Source organism: Gossypium hirsutum, chromosome D02 (assembly GCF_007990345.1).
Source record: "Gossypium hirsutum isolate 1008001.06 chromosome D02, Gossypium_hirsutum_v2.1, whole genome shotgun sequence".
Lineage (NCBI taxonomy): Eukaryota > Viridiplantae > Streptophyta > Magnoliopsida > Malvales > Malvaceae > Gossypium > Gossypium hirsutum.
In genome coordinates this window covers 54,945,150-54,967,562 of record NC_053438.1, presented here as the reverse complement: position 1 = coordinate 54,967,562, position 22,413 = coordinate 54,945,150, and the positions used below count along the sequence as shown (strand labels likewise).

General features: G+C 32.3%; 2 protein-coding genes across 2 annotated transcripts; both read left to right on the top strand.

Annotated features, from left to right (window-relative positions):
• The first annotated feature begins 268 nt into the window (after positions 1–268).
• Positions 269–3,246, top strand: LOC107910030 (multicopper oxidase LPR1). The gene is made up of 3 exons (XM_016837763.2): positions 269–861; positions 1,455–2,912; positions 2,986–3,246. Exons 1-3 carry the CDS (start codon positions 568–570, stop codon positions 3,037–3,039), a joined length of 1,806 nt encoding a protein of 601 aa, XP_016693252.1. The 5' UTR covers positions 269–567; the 3' UTR covers positions 3,040–3,246.
• Positions 3,247–15,774: 12,528 nt separating this feature from the next.
• On the top strand, positions 15,775–18,798 carry LOC107910031 (transcription repressor MYB4). The gene is made up of 3 exons (XM_016837764.2): positions 15,775–16,217; positions 16,328–16,457; positions 18,006–18,798. Exons 1-3 carry the CDS (start codon positions 16,088–16,090, stop codon positions 18,409–18,411), a joined length of 666 nt encoding a protein of 221 aa, XP_016693253.1. The 5' UTR covers positions 15,775–16,087; the 3' UTR covers positions 18,412–18,798.
• Positions 18,799–22,413: the final 3,615 nt, after the last annotated feature.

Sequence of the window (22,413 nt, the reverse complement as noted above, 5' to 3'; positions counted from 1 at the left end):
GAAATCAATTCTATGCTCATTCCATTCGATAGCAAATAATATTACGCGCTCAAGATTTCTTTTTTCTAAATTTTCTTTTGAAATTAATAAATAAAAATGAAACATATTGCGTGAGTTTAAACAGTAAAACCAAACGTTATAACAATAAAAATGTAGTTGAATATGAAGGGGATGAAAAATATATAACTACATTAATTAAGCTTAAGTAACTGTAGGTTTTCTGTTCAGACCTCCAGCTCCAAACTTTTAATGTCATTAAACTTTTTCATAGAAATTTCAGCAAAATCAAGGAGTTTCTTTTTATCGGAGATGCCAAGGTGGAGTTGGAAACTTATCTCCCTTTGTTTTTATCTGTCTGGCTATGGTAATTGGGTATACTTTTTTTTCGGTTCATAACAAAGTTTTTTTTGTCAATTACGTTTTACTCTATTATATATGGATTTTGATTCTGGTATGGAATGATTATACCATCATTTTTATAATCAGAATATGATATAATAGTAAAAACACACACATGAAAATTATATAAACAGAAGGAAGTGCCATATCTTTACCAAGTTAACCCCTATGAAGGCATTCCCTTTCAAAGCTTATCTCTCTCTCTCACTCTCACTCACGCACACACAATACTCACGCTTTCTCCCTCTGTTTTCTCTGGTTTCGATGAGGAGGATTCTGCTTTTTCTCCTACTTTTAGCTCACCTTGGGGAGCTCGGCGCTGAAGATAGGCTTCTGAATCCATCAAAACTGGAGATGTTCGTTGATGAGCTTCCAGATATGCCTAAAATCCAAGGTTTTCGTATGCTCAATACTTCCCCCAAACCCAAGTCACTCATGATTGGCATGTTCAAGAAAAAATGGGTAACTATATTCCTTTCTTTTCTATTCCAAATATTCTTGCTAAGCAATTAGGAGAATTTCTTTTTCAAAATCTACAGCTATTGACAACCTGCAACTTGTATTCTTATTTTTCTTTTAAGAATTATAGCGCAAAACTAGAGAAAAGAGTTGAAATGTTTTAAGTCTCCTCTTCCAGTAGCTGAAAAGAAGCGTGTTCCTCAGTCACCTTACCTTCTTGTCTTCAAAAGTTGCTGCAAATTCATGTAATTACATAACCCCTAAATATAGTATAGTTAAAAACTGAGACTGGTTCTTTGCTATCTTCGACACCTTGGCCAGTTGTAAAGTTTGGTGCTTTCCCATCTTAATATATTTACCAAAATAATAATAATAATATAAAGTAGCCAGCGAAGTGAGGGATAATAATAAGTTATGAGTTGCAGTCTTATTTTATTTAATTGTTTGATTGATTAGTTTATTTTTTACACTTTTTATTAACAGAGTAATTAAATTATGTTGGTAAATTCAAGGGAAAAATGTTTCATCTTTTAGCAAAACTTGGGTCTTACAACATCATCATAATCGTTCTACTTCGTCTAAATTCGAGATTGCAGAAATTCCACAGGGACTTGCCTCCAACGCCAGTGTTCGCCTATGGTGCTTCAAGGCGCGGGGCAACAGTCCCCGGTCCGACCATCGAGGCACTCCAGGGAATTGACACTTACGTGACATGGAAAAACTTTCTCCCATCAAAGCACATACTGCCATGGGATCCGACAATTCCCACTGCCATACCTGCAACCAAGACGGGAATCCCTACCGTAGTGCATCTCCATGGCGGCATGCATGAACCCGCCAATGATGGAAACGCAAACTCATGGTTCACTGCTGGATTCAAAGAGAAGGGTCCTGACTGGTCTAAGAGAACATATCGCTACAACAATAATCAGCAGCCTGGAAGTCTTTGGTACCATGATCATGCCATGGGGTTGACTAGAGTCAACCTATTAGCCGGTCTGATAGGAGCCTATGTTATTCGACACCCTGAGGTTGAGGGCCCACTTGAACTTCCCCACGGCGAAGAGTTCGATCGGCCTTTGATCGTCTTTGATCGTAGCTTTCGTAAGGATGGATCCATATACATGAATTCCACCGGAAACAACCCCTCTATACATCCGCAATGGCAGCCGGAATATTTCGGCGACTTAATCATAGTGAATGGTAAGGCATGGCCCAAGATGACGGTACGACGCCGTAAATACCGATTACGTATAGTCAACGCTAGCAATGCTAGATTCTTCAGACTTTTCTTCACAAATGGCTTGGAGTTCATCCACGTGGCATCTGACTCGACTTACCTCGTGGAACCCGTGGTGACCAATGAAACTCTGCTGGCACCCTCAGAGATTGCTGACGTGGTCGTTGACTTTTCAAAGTCAAAGACTGATGAAGCTGTTCTGGCTAACGATGCACCCTACCCTTACCCGTCCGGAGACCCAGTCAACGAATTAAACGGTAGAGTCATGAAATTTACCATCAAGAAAGAGCGAGAGGTTGACACGTGGCGAGTTCCCGATAAATTGATCCAATATCCTTCCCCAGATTTATCCAGTGCGACCCAAACACGATATATTGCAATGTACGAATACACAAGCGACACCGACGAACCGACGCATCTCTACATCAATGGGAAACCGTACGAGGCGCCGGCAACGGAGACGCCGAAGGCAGGGACGAGTGAGATCTGGAACGTAATTAATTTAACGGAAGATAATCATCCGATTCACATTCATTTGGCAGTGTTTACGGTGTTGGATCAAACGGAGCTAGTAAAAGCAGAGGAGTTTAAGGCCTGCATGTCGAAAATGAACGACGCCATCAAGTGCCAAATAAGCAAACACGCACGTGGCAAAAAGTTAAGGGTGGCAGCTCATGAGAAAGGGTGGAAGAATGTGTATAAGATGACACCTGGATATGTGACAAGGATATTAGTTAGGTTTTCTTACATACATTCCAACACTTCATACTCATTTGATCCAACTGGAATGCCTGGTTACGTGTATCATTGTCATGTAAGTAACTACATTGCCTTTCCTTTTATGTTTGGTGGATACATATTTAAATATAAAACATTGGAAAATGCAGATCTTGGATCACGAAGATAATGCGATGATGAGGCCACTTGTGGTGATGAAGTGAGAAGCAATATTGGAAGGAAGAAGAGCAAGGTATAACAGGAAATGGGCATTGTAAGGTGGTAATTTTGTTCTGAAAGTACTGGTACAAGCAGGGGGAAGTTAGACATATGTATAGAACCAGAATGTTAAAAGTGTAGAATTGGTTAAAAACAAAATGGATGTATCTTTATGATCTAGAAATGTAAGGTTGCCAAAGTGTGGTTTGCAATGCGGAGTAGTTGTTCGCTGGTTACTTCTTTTCCTTCTTTCTTTCTTTCTTTCTGAACTGATTCGCTGGAATTAAATGGCCAATAAAAGTAACAAAGGAATTAAGGTCTGATTTTTGAATGCCAACAACTGCACCTGGACCAACCTTGTTTTAAGTAGTGATTCTGCCTTGCAATACTATCCCATTCTCTGTTTGTGATATATGTAGAACGAGAAGCCATAGCAAAGCTTGATCATTGTCTGGTCTGAATCAACATGCTTAAGCATTTTACAGAGTCGGATTCCTATTTAATGTCATTAAAAAATAAAAAATCAATTCTAATCATCTATTCGGTTTGATTTTATTAAATTCAGTTTGATATTGATTGAGTTATTACTTAAATCAATTCAATTAGATTAAGATTAAAAAATATTATCTATACCCCTAATCCCTCGAGCACAACTCCTCAAGAACCAAGGCCAACACTTTAGAGAATACACCTAGAACACCACTCCTCGGAGCAAGCAACACGCCTCGGGAAAATCTCTCACATACCACCTCTTGAAGCACCGAATGTGCAAACTCCTCGCCATTATCACTCTATTGACCAAGAAAAACAAGACTAATAAAAGAAACTTACTAAAACCAGAAGCTCGACTAATACTAGATAAATAAAGAATTGTCACTCAAAAGAAAAAAAAAAAAAGAAGAAAGAAATATGACTCTGGAAACACTTCAATTGCAATAAAATATCCTTGGGGTAAAAAACCGAAAACTTTATAGAAGTTTTCTCTATAACACCCCGTACCCGGTTCGGACACCAAACCCAAGCTACAGAATGCTATAGTTACCATTGGAACAAAACGCATTCAATTCATATAAATTATTTTAAATAAACATGGAATCACTTCATAAATACTTAGGTGGGGTTTGGATGGGCAGTTGGGTGTGGTGTGGTGTGTTTAGTTTACTTTTTGTCTCACGCTACAGTATCTCTATAGTATCTAATCTTACCGCCACCGCTGTTTTTACACTAACCTCAGGTAAACGCACTGCCCATCCAAACTAAGCCTCAATTATCATTCAAATTAATCATACAATCATACAATCCTAGTCAATTCAATTCATAATCACCAAATACAACATTTTTCAAGCTTTATATGAGCTTAAGTATGCTCCAGTATCAATCTAGAATTTAACTAGGACTAATTTGTAATATTTCCAAAAATTACAGATAAATTATATTATAAATAATCCTTTAAATAATTAAACATATCATAAACACACAAATATTATAATATATATAATTAGATTCGAGTCTTAATTGAGCTTACAAAAGCTCTAAAGTTGCCTCGAGAATGAACAGGGATCAAATTGCAACATATTCAAAAGTTAAGGCGAAAATGCAAAACAGGGGTCGTACGGCTGTGTGGTTCAAACTGTAAAATTTCATCAAAAGTCACACGGTCGTGTGACTAGGTTGTGTAAAAAACTGTAGCCGTCTGCATTAAAACTGACCAAATTTACAATACCCACATAGGCGTGTGACCAGCCCATCTAGGACACATGACTGTGTGCCAGCCCGTGGGGCACAAAAATAGGCCATTTTGGTACATGATACAAATCCAACCTTTAAAAGTGACTTAAAAATGCATTTCAACCATTAAAAACATGTTCAAACCAAACCAATACTATCCCAAAACATAACATATGATCACCTAATCAAATCATAAAACCAATACGCCACATTTGGCACCAAATCACAACAAAGCTATATATACAATTACAAGAAATTCAACTATTCGGTTTCTCAATTAAAAAATGTTCATTCTTGCATCAGTAGATACTAATCATACACATTCTAACATGTTATATATATCTTGTGTATATATACCATTCATAACTCCATATCACACATTTAACAATGTATACATTACTTGCTTGATTTCCAAACCATACATATAAACCAAAAAGCAATCAATTTGCAAACATAAGCAATTTGGCATAAGTGTTAAAAGTAAGTATGTCTCAAAACATACTAAACATTAAAAATAACAAGATGCTCCTGGACACATGCCACATATAACCAGGTTCAAACGAATGGAAGTTTACCAAAATGAAGACTGTGTAGTGTGAGCTCTATGTTGATTTGATCATCTCATTCCACAATATGTCAACTACATAAAACAGAAAATGAAACAAAATAAGCATATCGTATGCTTAGTAAGTTCATACGAAATCTAAGTTAACTTACCTAAATTTTATATCAATTTAATCAATTAAGACACAAAAGTACAAAACATGATATTTCTTTGGCATCCTTAAGCTCTCTTGTACAAGTTCACAAAACAACCACAAGTTAGTATATTGGCATAGTAAGATCAAAGTATTCAAATCACAATCATGTTCCACCATACTAACTATTTTCATGTTATTATGAAATATTTATTTTGTAAACATATCAATTAGATTCATAACCAGTCTTTCCGACCATTTGCATTTTTAGTACATTTGTACACTTCCAAACCTACATAAAATATGTCAAAAACCTTCCAAACAATATATTGTAATCATTTCAATTCAATTCAATCCAATATCAACTTTTCGATATTATATGTATAATCAATTCAACATTTAACCATTTAAAAATATCAAATTCATATGATTTATTCATCATATATCCTTTGAATATAGTCACCTAATAATTAACAGTCATTTCCATTTTAATGCTCGACTGGTAACTGTTGTTCTAAGCAAATTCAACCAACGGAATAAACTTTTCCCAGCTACTTTCAAACTCAAGTATACAACATTGGAGCATATGTTCAAGTACCTGAATTACCTGTTCTGATTGACCATCCATTTGTGGATGAAAAGCTATACTAAATTTCAACTTAGTTCTTAGAGCCTCATGTAATTTACCCATAAATCTGGAGGTAAACCACGAATCATGATCAGAAATGATTGATAATGGAACACCGTGTAATCTGATTATTTTCAAAACATACAATTCTACCAATTTATTGAATAATCTGTACGAATAAGTATAAAATGTGTAGACTTCATTAACCGATAAACTATAACCCATATTCCATTTTTCTTTCTCGATGTTAATGACAATCCCATTACGAAGTTCATAGTAACACGCGCTCCCATTTCCACTCGGGAATTATAATAAGCTGCAAAAACCTAGATGGAACCTGATGCTTGGCTTTTGCCTGTTGACACACAAGACACTTAGATACAAATTTATAAACCTCACATTTTATTCTTGGCCACCAATATATCTGTTTCAAATCACAATACATTTTTGTGCTTCCTAGGTGTAATTAATAAATATTGTTGTGAACTTTATTCAAAATGTTCTATTTTAATTATGAATCATCAGGTACACACAATCTATTATGAAAATATAAATTGTTATCTGCACCAATATTAAAATCAACTATATGACAATTCTCAACCATTCTCCGTTTGGCCAACAAATTCGAATAATCAAATTGCAACTCCCAAATATTCTGTAAAAACAAAAGTTTAGCCCTCAACTTGCCTAAAATAGAACCATCACAGTCCAACTGAAGTTGAACATTCATCGATCGAAGAGAATAAAGAGATTTACGACTCAAAGCATCCACCACAATGTTTTCTTTGCCCAGATGATAGTCTATTATCATATCGTAATCTTTTAGCAATTCTAGCCATCTCCGTTGACGCAGATTCAACTCTTTTCATGTTATTAAGTATTTGAGAATTTTTTGATCAGTATAAACATGTCATTTCTTGTTGTATAGATAATGACACCAAATTTGCAATATAAAAATAACTACAGCTAACTCAGGATCATGTTTTGGGTAAATTTTTCCGTGAGTTTGAAACTGTTGAGAAGCATATGCAATCACCTTGCCTTCCTGCATCAAAACACATCCCAAACCGTTCAAAGAAGCATCATTGTAACCAACAAGTTATTTCCCGAATTCAGGCTGTGTCAACATTGATCCCTTTGCCAATATATTTTTCAACTAATCAAAACTTTGTTGACATTTATCAGACCACACAAAACTAACATTTTTTTGTAACAGATTCGTCATAGGTAAAACTATTATTGACAAGTTCTTAATAAACCGTCGATAATATCTAGCTAACCCCAAAAAACTACGTACCTTAGAAACATTTCGCAGAGGCTTCCAGTTCAGAATAACAAAAGTCTTGCTCAGATAAACTCGTATCCCTTCAGCTGAAATCACGTGATCTAGAAATTTGACTTCTTTGAGCCAAAATTTTCATTTACTAAACTTTGCATACAATTGTTTTTCACGCAAGGTCTATAATACGATCTTCAAATGTTAGGCATGCTCAAATTCATCTCTGGAGTAAATCAAAATGTCGTTAATAAAAACAACAACGAACCTATCAAGGTGAGGTTGAAAAACTCGATTCATCAAATCTATAAATGCTATCAGGGCATTTGTCAATCCAAATAGCATGACTAGAAATTCGTAGTGTCCGTAATGAGTTCTAAACACTATTTTTGATACATCGACATCTTTAACTCTCAAATGATAGTAACCATATTTGAGATCATTATTCGAAAACACTTTGGCACTTTTCAACTGATCAAATAAATCATCAATACGAGGCAATGAGTATTTATTTTTTATCGTGACTTTGTCAATTGTCGATAATCTATACACAATCTCATCGACCCGTCTTTCTTTTTCACAAACAAACCAGGTGCACCACAATGTGATGTACTCAATCGAATAAAACCTCTATAAATCAATTCTAACAACTAAGCTTTTAGTTCATTTAGTTTGGTTGGAGCCATTCGGTATGGAGCAATCAAAATTGGAGCAGTCCCTGACACTAACTCAATAACAAATTCAACTTCTCACTATGATGGTAAACCTAACAACTCCTCAGGAAAAACATCTGTAAACTCACATACTATCGATACCTAATCAACTTTCTTTTTTGATACTCTGGAATCCATAATATAAGCTAAAACTGAATCATAGCCTTTTCGGATCACTTTCTGTGCTGAAATTATATTTGAAACGCAATCAGAGTTTATAGATTCAACATAAATCAATTTACCATTCTAGCATCTCAAATCAATCCGTTTTTACGGCAGTTCACAATAGCATCATGAACAATCAACCAATCTATTCCCAAGAAAACGTTAAATTCGTTAAATGGCAGTAACATCATCAGTAAAAAAGTTGTAGCCCTGAATTTTCAGTGCACATTGTTTGCATATCAAATCAACTATGACATTCCAACCTAATGGGTTCGTTACTTTAATGACATATTCAATTGACTCAACTGGTAAATTCTTTTCAGTTACTAACATAGTGCATATATATATGAATGTGTCGATCCAAGGTCAACTAATACATCTATAGTAACATCAAAGATAGAAAAGGTACCAACAATAACATCAGTAGCTGAAGCCTCCTTACATGCACGTTGTATGAGCTCTAGCAGGAGCTCAAGCTTCTAATCGAACTGCTGAATCCTTTGTCCCACTTCTACTAACTCTTGCAGCACCACTATTTCCTGTTCATCTACCTCTGGTAGAAGTAACAACAAGTTTTGCATTCTTATCTCTATTTGACTCAGTTCATTTCGAGCAATCACTCTTAAAATGATCGGAAGACCATAAATAAAGCAGGATCTGACTTTCAATGTACACTTACCAAAGTGATACCAGCCTTATTGACTAAATTCTGGTTTGTTTACATTTTGGACGCTACATGCCCTGAAGCTTGAAGAAGTCGGTGATCTCATGTTGTTTTGTTTCGATTGATCTCTGCCCGAAAACCTAGATGGTGCTGAAAAACGGCTACTCAATTCTTTCATCTTCTTCTGTAGGGAAGCAGAAAATGTTTTGGTTGAGTTACGTTTATTAAAGTCACGAGCTTTTGTTTTTGTCTATTTCTTGTGATTTTAAACTTCTTTTATTTTCTAAGCTCTGTCAGACAATATTACAAATTCTCTGATTTCTATAACACTGACTAACAGTTTGATTTCATCATTTAAGCCATCTTCAAAACAAATACACATTTCTCCCTCAGAAGATACAATTTCGATAGCATATTTACTGAGTTGAACAAACTCACACTCGTATTCCACAACTGATATGTTACCCTATTTCAACTCAAGGAATTTCTTTTTCTTCTTATTGAGATATCTTTTACTAACGTATTTCTTTTTGAACTCAGCTTTGAAGAATTTCCAATTTACATGTTCCTTAGGTACAACATGAATTAGAGTCGACCACTAGTAAAAAGCTTCTTCTTTCAACAATGATACAACATATCTTGAACAGTTATCCAGAGGACACACCTCATCTAGAATCCTCTGTATATGCTATAACTAGTATTCAGTTCTAGCTGGGTCATCACCTATCTTACCACGGAACTCTTCAGCTCCACACTTTCGAACTTTATCAATAGAAATTATGTGATTATTTGGTTGTATCGAGCTTTGAGGATAAGGGGGTGGAGGTTTTCGAACCTCGAGATTAGCTCTCATGTATGTATTAAACATATCTTGCATCATATGAAAAAAAGGCATTATGAGCCTCTTCTCTAGGCTTTTGAAATTCAGGTACGTTATGGGCAGCCCATTGATCAATGGTCGGAATATTATTTTGAGTATCGTCAGAATCTAAACGATTGAAATCAGTTAAGATCATTAATCTATAAGAAAACAAGTCAAACTGATCAGGAGTCATCATACTATCACATGTTATACAGTGACATGTATTTCTAGACTTAATACATTCTACGTTCAGTCTTAGAATCAATTAAATTGTAGCTCTGATATCACTAAATGTAACACCCTATACCTGGTTCGATCACCCAACCTTAACTATAAGGCCTTCCAATATTAAATCATGAACATTTATCATAAAATCAATAAAAAAAAACAAACAAATAAATTATAACCATTCATTTCCATGCTATTCAATCAATTCAAGACCTAAATCGAGCTTACGAGACATTAAAAACAAACTGAAAACCATTCTGGATTAAAATGAAACTTTTAAAAATTTTTGAGTAAAAAGTGAAAACATAGGTCACACGGTCGTGTGGCTAGGCCGTGTGATAGGGCTTAGCCCGTGTGGCTCAAGAACATGGTCGTGTGGCTCAAGAACGTGGCCATGTGGCCAAACCGTGTAACAATCTGAGTTCGTGTAACTTAGGGTCATACGGCTGTGTTGCCTAGCCATGTAACTTTTTGAGGCCGTGTGGTCAGTCCTGCACCAAAAATCAAAGAGGCCACATGGTTGTGTCATGTAATCGTATGCGAAACATGGTTGTGTGGCAGACTGTGTATGCCCCAAAACACCTTCAAACACAAGCCATTTCACATACCAAAACTTAGACACCAAACTATGCAATAACCAACTTTCAAATCTATTCAAAATATGCTAAAACAAGACAAAATATACCAATTCACAGTCAACCTATGTGCCTAACCAATATGCTCTCATTGACACCTCAATTCAAATATATACAACAACCATTCAACCAAAACATGTACCATAAGTTAAATTCATTCAAAACATTCTTCAAATTTTAGATGCCAAATACCAAAGTTTAGCCATAAACTAAACCATCAAATGCTCATATACCTCACCCTAAATTCATAACTTACCATAACCAAATTAATCATCTCAACAAAGCACAAAGCATTCCAAGTTGCCTATTACCATAAACATATCGAAGCAACCATTAAAATGCATCTAAATATCAACTCATGCATACACCATCACACACCCCAACCAACCAAGTTACCAAATAGAATTTATATCAACACATAAACCATGTTTTTCAAAATGCACATCTTATTATCATAATACTTATGACTTAAATATCTAAAACCCTATTTACATGCCACTTATAACCAGGCCAAAATAAACAGATAGCTACTGAAAGAGTTGTCTGATAGTGTGATCTCCAATGATGTTCCAATCGACAGCGAAAGTCTAACAATCTACCAAAAATAAAACCAAATAAACTAAGCTTATTTAAAGTTTAATAAGTTCGTAAAATCAAACATATCATACCTATTAATTTAAATATAAACCGTACATAACAATGAAACTAACAATTCCTTTATCGTATTTCACCATTCCAACTACCCAAAGTAATCAAACCTAGACGTTTCATATCATTAAAACACATGTCAAATAATCATGTACCAAGATATAATTCATCGTATCATCTTGTTCCTTTTTCATCTTAATAGCTAAATTCTTGCTCGGAGAACAATAGTAAATCAGCTTCAGATACATGGGAGGGTAATGCTCATACGAGTTAACATAAAGACATTAACTGATACTTGATACTGCTTACACAAGCTTCAAAGAATCTGTAACACATGTAGAACCTCAACCATCGATATGGTATCCATCACCGGTACATAGTACCTGCTGAATATAACATTGGCACAAACTGTCTGCTATGCCTTAATGACATGATATTTGTATCCTAGCTATTCACTAAGTTCACACGAGTTTAATTTGCTTTTCCAAGACCATCTCATGCTCAAACTTTATTTATCCATTTCATTAATAAGTAATAGAACAAAGCATTATCCAATTTCAAAAATCTATTACATACTAAGTTAAAACATTAACTACATAATCAGTGTAATACAAACTTGCCAAAATACGATAGCTAACGACATGTTATGACGACTACTCGACGACTTTTCCTTTCCTGTTTTTGTCGATCGATTGATCCGTTTCTTGATATGAAAGGTTACAAGCTAGCCAAACTTCAAGCGCATAAAAATGGTGTCTCATTTTTTTTCAAAAATCGGTGGAGAAGCTTATGGAAGATGACAAAATGTTAGTTTTCATTTGTTTTTGTTTTTAATTATTAATTTACCATTTTAACCTTTAAAAACAATCCAAATTTCATAATTATCATCCTTGTCCACTATATTTAATTAAGGGTTAATTTTCATTTAAAATTTTTTACTTTAAATTTTTAAGCCATTATACTAATAATAATCTATGACGATTGGCTTTTACAACTTTTACGATTTAGTCCTTTTTACTAAATTAACTATCTAAACATTAAAATTTTCTAACCAAATTTTAATATAGCACTATAATAACCCTGTAATTATTAAATAAATAAAAAAATACAAACTCACTAGTCAGAATCATGGTCTTAAAACCACTGTTTCCTACACCACTAAAAAACAGGTTGTTACAACCACTCCTTAGAGTGAGCACCGCGCCTTGAGAAAACACATACCACCTCTCGGAGCACCAAATGTGTGAACTCCTTTCCAAACACCTCGCTCGACCACGATATGAGAACTCCTCAAATACCCTCAATCCAGGCACACCTGTACATAAACCATATGTGAACCCTATTGAACTATCATTTATAACACCAGTTTCCAAACACTAATTTCGTTTGACACGATTGACAACTTGTCCAATCGTCACCCTAGTAGCCACACTTAGGCCCATACTTGCCATGGCAGACCAACTAATGTATCACTCTCGATCACCAATAACACCAGGACATGTGGCACCTCGAGATCACAACCCACCATATATAACTAACAATGGCTCCCAACTAATCTCTCTCTCTCTCTCTCTCTCTCTCTCTCTCTCTCTCCCCAAATACCATCACAACCCTTCCTTTTTGGATCTTACCCTCAACACAACTGAATCAAAATTTATTTTTTAATTTATAAAATAAAATAAATATTATATATAAGTTAGTGAAATGAACTCAAAAGGTTATAAAAATTATTTTTTAAAATCAATTCAACATTTTTGGGAACCCCAAGTCGCATGACCGTGTCTTGAAAAAATGGAGTTTAAAACAAATGGGCTAAATTGAAAAGTCTAGCCCAACTATTTATTAAATTAAAAAGTCCAAATGTGACAAAAACCAGTTTCGTTTTCATCAAAATTTCTACTTTTTGGTTTTCGTTTCCTTTTTAATCTATTCTTACCTATTTCTTTAAATCCTTATTAATGCCGGTAAATAAATCATTAGATGTGTTTCTTACCTAATTTTTGTGTTTTTTTCATACATATATATATTAAAAATGACTAAAATTAAACTAGAATCAATCCTAGAATTAATTGATAACTAAATTTTTTTTAATTTTATTTTATCTGTATCGTGATATAATCTAATACATGTGTTTGCATTTCGAAAACATAAAAACAATACAGTGAAAAAGTGCGTCCAATGCAACATATATTGTAACGGAGATTTGGTTACACTATTGGCAGGGAATTCTTTAAACTACCATTCAAAATTTTAACATACCTAAGTCTTCTTCACAACTAAAGGTCGCAGAACTATGAGTTCATACTAAAACTTCTTGCAGGCCTACTATTTAAAATTAGGTAATTATAGACTTAGTAATTTGATGACCCAACTTTAAGAATTACGATGGTCACTAGCATACTGTATGACCATTAACATTATTAATTTGTTACATTTGATCCTTGAGCCGTTAACTGTCATTAACAGTTTAACAACAAGCTGACGTGACACGTTATATCATCATTACTGACAAAATTTTAGTTTAAATTGTATAACTCGTATCTACATTTTTTCCTTTGAGCAATTTAGTTCTTTTTTTTAATTTTTTATTTCATAGGGGATGAGAGAAAAAGAGAGAAAATAAAGAAATAAAAATAAAAAGAATTGAATTGCTCAAAAAGGAAAAAGTATGGAGGCTAGTGCAATTGGACTTAAAATTTTCATTTAAATTAATGATATAGTGCGCCGCTTTAACTTATCGTTACAGAGTTAATGCCACTTAACAACTCAATAATCAAAATGCAATAAATTGATAACATTGGTGATCATATTGTAATTTTTTTAAATTTCGATAACCAAAACATAATTTAAACGACTAAATCTATAGTTTAGCTATTACATATGATAATATTATATAAAATGATATGTTATCCATACCCTAATATAAAAGTTGTCCCTCATGGCCTGAGATTCTTCAATTGAAAATTTGAAATCATTGCAATGTAATTTTATTGTTAGGAAGGCTAATTCAGTCCATGTAAGGAAAGAAAGGAAATATGGAATAAACAGAAAAATCGAGAAATAATTTTTCTGAGTTTAAATTATTTTTAATGTATTTAAAATATTAAAATGATAGGTTTTACATGTTTTTAATTTTTTTATGTGATAGAGTTTTTTTTTAACGTGTTAAAAGTATTACAAATTTATTTATTTTTATATGCATTTTACATATTTTATATTAAAATCATTTCAGGATTCCGTTTTGGTTTTTTATGGCAGCTGAGAGTAATTTTCAGGAAGAAAAGAAAATGTAGGTTTAAGAAAAAAAGGGAAGGAATAACTTATTAGAAAGAATGAAGGATGATGATTTGATAAAAATCTGATGAAATATTTTGTCAGTTAATGCCTTATATCAACAAATCAGCTCCTAGGGATGAGTATCATCCTTTTATTGATTGCCCCAAAATATTTTTCTTTTTTAGAAAAAAATATATAGATTTTATTTAATGATGAAAAGAGAGACTGTTTGCTAAGATGGTCTGCCATTGTTGTTGAGAAATAGCTAAAAAAAACTATCAGTCAACCTACGAACATGTGACGGTGCCAAGTGCTAACTCCCATTTCTTCTTCTGCTACAGGGCATTGATCACTAAATAAATTAACCAATCAACTCTCTCTATACATGCATACATGTAAATGTACAGACAATTATCATTTTTGAAGCCGAAACCAATAAAGAGATATATAGGGTGGGATGGAAGTTGGAGTAGCGGTTGCTGGAACCCAATTACTTAATACAATTAGGCTGATAATTAATTTTTTATATAATATCTATAATTATTTATAATATTTTTTAATTTTTAAATTAGAAGATAAATGTGTTTGAATGCATTCGAATCCATATTTTTCTATAGTAATAATAATGCCGATATTAACTAAGTTAAGACTCAATTAACAGATTGTAATGTTTTGATTTCAATAAATTTTGAAAAAGAAAGTTATTATCTTACAATATATTAATTTAAACAATCAGTGTTAAAAGTAATGGAAACACATTCTACTGGTTCAAATTGGTTTCATTAATTGGTTCTTAAAGTTTTTTCTAAAAAAGTTATATACATTTTTACTATGATGTAAGAATCTTGTTGATTTAATCGGTCAATTCTTATTCAATAATAATTAAATAAAAATAAAAATTAATTAAATAGTTGAACCATCAATTATATTCTTGTTTTTGTTTTGTTTTATTTTTTATTATACAACAATTGTCAAACTAGTCAAATCATCGATTTTTAATTCAACCCACTAGTTTGATTTTAACAATACTGTTTCTTTAAAGTTATTGTTACTAATTTATGTAAAATGTTTATTCTTTATATTATACAAAAATTATAAACTAAATAAACCATAAAATTTCGCTCCGTTTAAATTTTGAATAACAACAAGTTTTATTTTATTTTATGAATGGAAAACCTGATAAATGAAATAAAAGATTTGATATGTTGGATTTTGATCTAGTCCCAAAGCAACTACCAGAAAAGTGATAAAAAAAAATTGTCAAACTTTTACTAGCCCTTCTTTTGGTTTTGTAATTGAAATTTCGTCCCTTTAAACTTAGAGGTTGAGAAGAAACATGGAAACATGCATGACCAAACCACCAGTCAACCCAACCCCCCCCCCTTCTTTCTCCATTTCTCTTTTATCTTATAATTCTGTGTCGCTAAACAACCTTTAATATATACCCAGGCATCCCCTTCTTTTGTTGCCTTGGCGCTCTTTCACTACTAATATCATCTGAGATTTTAGGGTTAAATTAGTAAGGGGAGAGAATGAGGAAGCCTTGCTGTGATAAGCAAGACACAAATAAAGGGGCATGGTCTAAGCAAGAAGATGAGAAGCTCATCAATTACATTCGAATTCATGGCGAAGGTTGCTGGCGTACTCTCCCTCAGGCTGCAGGTTTCTTATCTTATATGCATCATCATTTTAATCATCAATATTTTCCTTTTAATGTCAAGGGATGCTAATTGTGTATTATTCCTTCTTCTTTCCTATAAAAAATGGTTTAGGGCTCCTTCGATGCGGTAAAAGTTGTAGGCTGAGATGGATAAATTATCTTAGGCCTGACCTTAAAAGAGGTAACTTTACTGAAGATGAAGAGGATCTAATTATCAAGCTTCATGCACTCTTAGGCAACCGGTACCAATTCTCTCTTTATATCTTTTACATACTGACAAAATTTTGTTTTTTTATAGACACAAGATAACATAATAATTCAATATTTAAATTATATTTGCTTTTTTAAAAAACTATAATATGTTAATAATATTATTAATTAGTCAGATTAGATTATCTTTATTAAAATTTTAAAAATGTAATTTTATTTATTAAAAATAGTTTTCTTAAAAAAATTATCAAAATAATATCTTTAATTAAAATTTATGATTTTTATTTCACTTAAGAATAAAATTGATTTCATTAAAATTTAAGATAATATAATGTTTAAAAAAAACTAATTTAATAGAGAGTGTACTTTATAATTGTTGTTATAAGTGAAAAAACTCTTACAAAAACATAAAAATTTGGTTCTAAAAAAAATTAATTTTATTAATAATTATTATAATGAGAGTTCGCTGTGTGTTACTCCAATTAAAATATACATCTAATTTAGATAAGCAAAACAAGAAAATATGTAAAATTAAATTATTTTTATACATTATCATTAGTAATTATAGAAGTTTTAATTTTTATGAGAGAAATCAAGATTCTATATCTCTAGAATTAACCTCATCCAAAACATCAAAGTGAAAATCTTTGCCACATGTGGCTTAAATAGACTAGAAATGGAAGTACAAGGCTTCTAATAAAAAGGGAAACTCAGAAAGCATTTATGAGTGGCCATGTATTATCATTTATCAACAATGTTTTTTTAGATGATTATTGTGAATTGAGTTTTAATTCAGTTAGTGTTAGGTGTGTTTAAATTTTGATTAAAATCGAATTAACCGACTTAATCGATCTAATTCGGTCGGAGGTCAGTTAATGATTTTTTAGACGTTTGGTTATCGCTTAATTTGGTTCGAAATCGGGTAATTAATCGAATTAACTGAATTAACCAAACTTAATAATTAATAATACAAATTATAAGTAGTTTTAATTCTGATAATTTGGTCTAATGAACATTATCAATTTATTTAATTTTTTGATATGTTTTATACTTGTTTTAACAAAAATAAAAATAAAAACATATAAATTTCGGTTCGGTTCGGTTCGATTAATCGTTTGAACACCCCTAGTTGGCATTAGTATTGTTGTCAATGCATAAAAACATAAGTTCAAATACACTCAAGCATGTTTTATCCTCCTATTAAAAGTTGGGTTGGAGTTTTAAGTAGTTTTAAACATTATATAAAAAAATGGAACCAGATGGATTATTGAAATCATTGATTTGACTTTTCAATTAAATAAAATTTTAAAATTTATAAAAATAAAAATACTAACAAAATTTTGTATCAATTCACTTTTCTTTCAACTTATACCTTAGCTAATTTCCAATTTAACTATTCCAACCGTAAATTTAACTAGTAGAACCAGTCAATCTCATCAAATAACTATGTTTAACATGGAAGTTTCTTGTTTTTCTTTTTAATAACTCTGAGAAAGTGCTAATATTGTGCTTAGCTTATCTAAGTTTAATCTGCAAAAAGCTTTAACAAGTTGGTATTCTTTTACTGTAAAAAAATTCAGGTGGTCGTTGATAGCCGGAAGATTACCTGGAAGAACCGACAACGAGGTGAAGAATTATTGGAACTCTCATCTAAGAAGGAAGCTTATAAACATGGGGATCGATCCCAATAACCATCGTTTGATCACTCACAATCATCTTCCTCGTCCACATGATTCCAATAGTGGTGCAAGTATAATATCTCCTGCTTCAAAAGTTCCAGTCACCGATAATTCTAATATTCATCCACCGGAGAAATCCAGAGGTGACAATGATCAAGTTTCGGATGCTGCAAGTTCCCTGGAGGATCATCAGCTCCCTGATTTGAACCTCGACCTGACCATCAGTGTTTCAGCTTCCACCGTTGATAAAGTTAAAGATGATAGACGAAAAAGCCAGAAACAGTCCAACATAATAGAGGACCCTTAAGATTTCACACCATCTGCCACACTAGTCTTTGTTTTTGGGTAATTGATGATCAATTTGATTGTCCAACTTAAGAGAAAAACTTAAGGTTAGGTATACTGATGATGCATTGGATTTAGGTATACACTATCTAAATCTTAGCCATAGGCTCTCCTGATTATCGAAAAACGAAAGCAAAATGAGGAGGCAATGAATGGATGGCGCTTTGAAGGAGATAATAAGAACCCATAATTTAGCTTTAAGTTAAGAGGAAAAGTAGATACTCATTAACATCCTCCATTGTCAAAACTAGATACTCGTACCATTGCTGGGAATGACTGAAATTTCCCCGGCATGCATTTCCTTATTAATTATATCTATTACTGCATGGCCATGGCATGGTTTAATTTCTTCCTTTGTGTAGTAAATAATTATTCGCAATTTGATCCATTCTCGGTTCAATTTGATTAAATCTTAGAATTGGAATTTTTCATATACAACATGAAGCAGAAATGGTGACAACAGTAATTAATTAAAAAAATCTTTCTTTAAAGCTAGGATTCATTGGAAAATGAAGATTTAAATTTGTTTAATGTCAATTAAAAAAAGAAACTACATTAGCATGTGCCAGTGCCATGTTTCCTACTCAGACAGCTCCTAGTAAATCCTATATTTAATTTGGATAAAAGGCTATGAATTTAGCTTCACACGTTTAATTATTAACTAAGCTAGTTTTCCGTATTCGGCCACACATATTTAAGTAGCAAGGGAAATTAATAAACGCAGTTTTCCCAATTTTTTATGGCTACTCATAGGCTGATATTCTATGTTAGAATGGTGTGTTAGAAATGCGACAGTTTCTAAATTTGTCTTAACCCTTACATACAACTACTAGTCTTCCATTGAAGCATGGTTGCCTTTTGCTATAGCTGTGTGGTGTGTTTTTTTTTTCTTAAATTTATTTGAAATTAAGATGATTTTCTAAAAATAAATTTATTTTTTATTTTGTGTTTGGATGATTCTTTGTAAGAAAAATATTCTCTTCTTTAACAAAATTTCCTAAAGTCATTTTTTAAAACATGTTTTCAATGAAACAAACACTATAAATTATATTTATTATAGAATATTATAAAAGCATTTTTTTTTCTTTTGACATCTGAAATTTATTTTACAATAAGATTATATTTGTAAAAAATTATATCTTATTTAGACTTCATAATAACTAATTAAAACTTAATTTAAAATTATATATATATTTATATGAGAATAGATAGTGAGACATTAAGACTAAAAGAGGTAGATGAGTTTAAGTCAAATTTAAAAAAATATTCATATTTATATCGTAAAAATATTAATATTATATACTATAAAACAACACTACACCAAAACTGTATTTTTGTTACGTTTTGAAAACATCATGAAAACGACATCCAAACTTCACGAAAGATAATTTTTGAATTTTCATGACATTTTTCACAAAATGTAAAAAAATGTGACGAATTAACCATAAGGGAAAGCACTCGTAATGCTTTAAAAATATTACAAAAAGTTGTTTTTTTGTGAGAATAGTAAATGTCTCAAAAAGTTGCATATTTTTTTATGTTTCTAAGTGTCCATTGTCCGATCAAAATGTAACAAAAAGTTTATCTTCTGATGCTTAAAAAACTCATGGAAAATTGGAAAAAAAAAAGAATTAATGAATTGTTTATTTTGTGACATTTTAAAAATATTACAAAACATTTTAGACAAAAACGTAGTGAAATGATACTTTTTGGCTACTTTTTTTTTTAATCAAAGGTAATTATAGTTACAAAAGCATTCTATCACCTTTAATGACACTTATATTTTGAATAAAAGGAAATGGAAAGAATAAAAAAAACTCACATAAAATATTCAGAATATATATATATCAAAAGTCATAACTTAAATAAAGCAATGAAATAGGTACAAATACATACAGTCCATCGTACGAGAACTTAAAATCAAGTACTAAAGTTTAAACCCTAAAATATAAAATCAAAATAGAAATGAAAATTGTAATTGAAATTAAGATAAACACATACGTATAATCATGGAGACTAAAAGATACGATCATGAAAATTATCAATAGTATTGCAGTTTGGAGTTATATCAGTAGCTCAAACTTTAATTCGACAGGAGGAGTGTGTAACACCTCACACCCAACCCGATTGCTAGATCCGAGATGTGAGATGTCACACATTCGCCACCGAAGCAGCGACATTTTCATTTCAATATCTAAAAGATGAGTCATGCAAACAATTAAGTCTTAAAACTTCTAAAAATATTATTTATTCAAATCCAGGTTATAAGTAAGCTTACGAAAGCTTTCGTGAAACACTAGTAAGAAATGAGGTATCAAAACGTAAAAACAACTAAAACAAGGGTTTTGTCGTGACATCAATGGATGAATGTCACGACATTGAGGGTAGAGGCATGATTTCGCGACTTCAACAGGGGAATGTTATGACTATGGTGTTAAAACTAAACTTCAGTGAGGAAAATCTTGAACACATGAACAAAACACAAACAACAACTCAAACAAAAAAAAACGAAGCAATTGGATAAGGTTCCAAGTAGACCTATTCATGGGTCGGGCCATCCGGCCCGGCCCAAAGGCCCGCCTGAAATGTGGGAGGATTTGGGCAAAAATATAGGCCCAAAAAATAGGCTTGGACCAAAAAATAAGGCTTGTTAACAAAACGGGCCAAGCCTCGGGTAAGGCCTTTTTTGCTCGGGCCCGGCTCGGCCTGGCTCGAATTCACTAAAGGACAAAAAAAATATTTTTTAATATTATTTTCTTATTGTTTTCTCCCTTTTTTGCTACAATTTTACTATTATGTTGCTACTATTTTGTTGTTATTGTTTGAATATTGTATAAAACTTATTTTATAGTTAATTTTGTTATTATTTTAAAGACATTTGTTAATTTTGTTATTATTTTAGAGGCATTTGCTTGTTAAGTTACATCTATCTTAGTGTTATTTAAGTATACATATTTTTTAAAATTTATTTTCAATTTGTTGAGAAATATTTGTTTTGATATTTTTAGTAATTTTGATGTATTATATATATTAAAATTATATAAAAAATAATATAAAAATTAATATGGGCGAGTCGAGTCTGGCCCGGGTTTTAACATTTTTATCTAGGTCGGCTTAGGCAAAATTTTAGTCCCCTTTTTTTGAGCTAGGTCGGGTCTGGGCCTAGCAAACGAGCCTAAATTTTTAGTTGAGCCAAGCTTGGCCCATGCACACCTCTAGCTCCAAGGTGTGTATCAAGCCACTATCTTTAAGGTTCTATTCACCCTCACCTATACTTAGTTTGCAAATGAGTTTCAAGCAAATGAACCTTGAGGATACAATGAATCCTGATGACTATTTGCGTTTTGCACTGATGAAAATAGTCTACTAAGCATTGTGCAGAGTATAATAAGAAAACCAATTTCTATAAAGAATTTCTACATTAATTCTTTATAGAACAATCTAATAATAGTAGAAGATGGAGGAAGAATAAAAAGAACTTTTTGAGAATTTTTGGTATATCTTCCAAATGAAATCCCATTCCTATTTATAGGAACTCTCATGTCTCTTCATAGAGATATAACATCCAATTGGTATCTTTTCTAAATAATCATATCTTTAAAAGAGACATAATTATTCAGCTGATATCTCCCAACTATTTAAGTAAATATTATTTGTATAATTATCATTCTTTGTAAAAAATCAAGTGATATAACTCTTGATCAATAACCAAAAGACATTATACCCTTTCATGTATATTTATTGAACAATATAAATATTTGAAAATGTTCCAACATATGGGAATAGTTTTTCCAAAAATATGCATAATTTCTTTAAAGCTTACCTAGCATCAATTTCATTTGGTCTAAAGTGATCCAAAATCTCTCCTTATCACATAATAAGACATTCCACACAAGGTCAAAATATCATCCTTGACACACCTAAACACCTTTAAACATATGATCACATAAATATACAGATTCGT